The 2856-nt window shown below is 33.1% G+C and overlaps 1 protein-coding gene across 1 annotated transcript; it reads right to left on the minus strand.

Annotated features, from left to right (window-relative positions):
• Positions 1-276: 276 nt before the first annotated feature.
• Positions 277-1524, minus strand: LOC127086910 (uncharacterized). The gene is made up of 3 exons (XM_051027735.1): positions 1374-1524; positions 635-890; positions 277-445 (listed from the first exon to the last, which is right to left on the minus strand). The coding sequence occupies exons 1-3, from the start codon at positions 1522-1524 to the stop codon at positions 277-279; spliced, it is 576 nt and encodes a 191-aa protein (XP_050883692.1).
• Between the last annotated feature and the right edge of the window lie 1332 nt (positions 1525-2856).

Raw genomic sequence — 2856 nt, forward strand, 5'->3', positions numbered from 1 at the left:
CAAAAGAGATATTGATGTCGCAAAATAACAGTAAATAAAGGAAATAATAAATATAGTGCAGATAAAGACAGGTTTGAATGTGTTTCACATCAGTTAAACGATGTTTCAATTGTCTAAATAGAACTACTTATGGTGCAATATTTTCTACTCTTGAAAAGAATCCATTTAATAGGAACTGTCGCTTTCACGTATTCAATATCTATCAACACTGCTTCATCAATCCATCATCAATATCTATCAACATTCTGGAGGTTTTCATGAACGTCTGGCCTAAAATCAAAGGTGCTCATCATCCTCTTCAATATCCATCACAACAAAATCAATTGTAAATAATAACTTGTCCATCTTAACCAAAACATCTTCATCTATTCCTGATGGACGGGTGATAGATTTGTCAGCCAACTGAAGTGTTATCTTTGTATGTTTAACTTCAATGTTACCTAACCTTCGAACCACGAACAATAGAATGAAATGTATGCTTGAACCCAAATCTACTAATGCTTTGCCAATGTTTACATTCTATATAATGACAGGTAATGTAACTCTCCCAAGGTCTATTTCTTTTTGTGGGATAGTTCTTTGAATGATGGAACTATAACTAGCATCTAGGTTTATAGTCTCTTGATCCATATACCTCTTTTTCTTTGTGAGAATATCCTTCATGAACTTAGCATACATTGGCATTTGTTCAGGAACTTCAGAAAGTGGAATATTTATCTGTAACCGACTAAATATATTCAAAACCCTTGCATAATGCCTCAAATTTTCTTTCTTGGTAGGAGCATTTGGATAAGGTGGGTGTTGCACTGGAAAACTCTTAAGTTTCCCTTTCTCCTCTTGAACTTTTTGAGCTTTTGTCTTCTTTTCATTACTCTTTTTTTTTTCTAAACCTTAGTTTTCAATATTTTCATTTTCAACTAATTCTTCCTTTTTATTTTCGGGTTCTACTTCCCTCTCACATTCTTCATGTTCTCCTTTTTGTTTTTCTACCATAGCTTTCTCTTTGCCAATATTATCACCAATTCCTTTGCCAACTTCTTTTCCATTCTGAGTTAGAATGGATTTTCAATATTCCTTTGGATTAGCTTGAGTGTGTACAGTAAATGTCCCTCCTTGTTGATAAGCCAATTACTTAGCTATTTGACCAACTTGATTTTCAAGGTTCTTAATGGCTACATGAAGGCTCTTTTGATTTGTTATAGACATTTGCATACACTGATTCAGAGTGTCCTTAATCTTTGAATTTTTATCTTGTGGCTAAAGATTATGATTATAATTATGATAAGGATTTTGTCTATTAGATGGTCCTGCTTCTGCTCATCACCCTTGGCCATAATGTGGCTTGTTTCCTCTTTATTGATAACTAGTATTACCTTGATATGGTGCTTGCCTATCTTGATATTGATTTTGATTTCCCATATAATTCACCCCTTCGTTCGTCGGAGGACAATAACCCTTGGGATGATCTCTATTGCGAAGTTCATAGTATGCAACCTGTTGATGTTTGTTTGGGAATTCCTGCATTTCTTTGAGCTTTTACTGAAGCTTGGACATTTGTTTTGTAAGTTCTTCCATTGTTTGAGTTAATAGTTTATTCTGAGCCAAAATTGCATAATTTGTTTCTAATTTAATTATTCCATTTTTCTTTTGTGAAAGACCTTTATTGTTCTTAACTTAGTGATCATTGAGTTCTATTATATCAATATTAGCAATTGCATCCTCTACACTCTTAGACATTAAAGATCCACCTGCATTTGCATCCAAAAGAAGTTTTAGTTTCGGTTGAAGTCCATTACATAAGATATAAATCTGAGTAAGCTCATCAAAACCATGGTTGAGACATCTTTTCAACATTGACTTGTATCGCTCCCATGCTTCACAAAGTGATTAACTTGAGCCTTGATAAAATACAGCAATGAAGGTTTTGGCCTTCATAAATCTGTTGTGTGGAGAGAACCTATCAAGAATTTTTTTACTCAAGTGCATTCTAATTTTCCATAGTCTAAGTTGGTTGGCCAAGGTACCATTCTTTTGCTTTCCTAATCAATAAATGAGGAAACAATCTCATGAATATATGTTCTTCTTATACTTTAGGAACCCCAAGTGTACTAGAAATCTCATAGAACTTGGTAAGGCAAGTGTATGGATCTTCATGGCCAAGTCCCGTAAAAGGATTTGCATATAAGATTTAAAGCAGTCTGATTTTCATCTATGGGTTTCTTGCATTCTGTGCATGTCTGACAACATGAGCATTCCTTCTTAGGCTACTAACACAAGGCTCTCTAACAAGAATTAGTGTAGCCATGACTTTAGTTTTAGGATTTATTGAAGAAGTAGAAGTATAAGTTCCTTCTTGTTGGTTCCTTTGTCTGGCTAGTTGCTTTCACTTTCTAGTTTTGTTGTTGTTTTTACGAGCTGTTTTTTCAATTTCAAGATAAAAAATAAGTTGATCTATCGGTAAACTTCCTCGCATAAACATTATTCTGAAATCCTAACCACACAAGTGAACGAATATGATGGATAAAATATATAACAATGTAAAAATATATAAGTGCAAAATTACTTACAATAATAGAAATTGTTGTTATGCTTGCAATATCTATACGCAAATCCCCGACAATGGTGCCATTTTGATGAAATTGTTTTTATGGGGTAAGTATTGTCTGTATCGTGTCTACAGGGGTTAGTGTGATATCATGACCATTCAATAATTAATACGATTTTAAGGAAAGATTCATAAGAAATTTTGATTATGGAAAGTATTGAGTTGTAACAATAATAAATGTTTAGAAATTAACAACTAGAGAAAAATGTCAGGATTAGATTTCATTAACTTATTTCATATGTATTCAACTA

This window comes from Lathyrus oleraceus, chromosome 1, assembly GCF_024323335.1.
Source record: "Lathyrus oleraceus cultivar Zhongwan6 chromosome 1, CAAS_Psat_ZW6_1.0, whole genome shotgun sequence".
Classification (NCBI taxonomy): Eukaryota; Viridiplantae; Streptophyta; class Magnoliopsida; order Fabales; family Fabaceae; genus Lathyrus; species Lathyrus oleraceus.

Excerpts from the sequence above, each read along its gene's own strand:
- LOC127086910 (XM_051027735.1), bottom strand. The coding sequence starts at position 1,524 with ATGCAGGAATTCCCAAACAAACATCAACAGGTTGCATACTATGAACTT. Across the intron at positions 891-1,373 it reads TAGGCAAGCACCATATCAAG|GTTTAGAAAAAAAAAAGAGT; the intron begins GTAATACTAGTT and ends TTGAAAACTAAG. Across the intron at positions 446-634 it reads ATTCTCACAAAGAAAAAGAG|GTTAGGTAACATTGAAGTTA; the intron begins GTATATGGATCA and ends CGTGGTTCGAAG.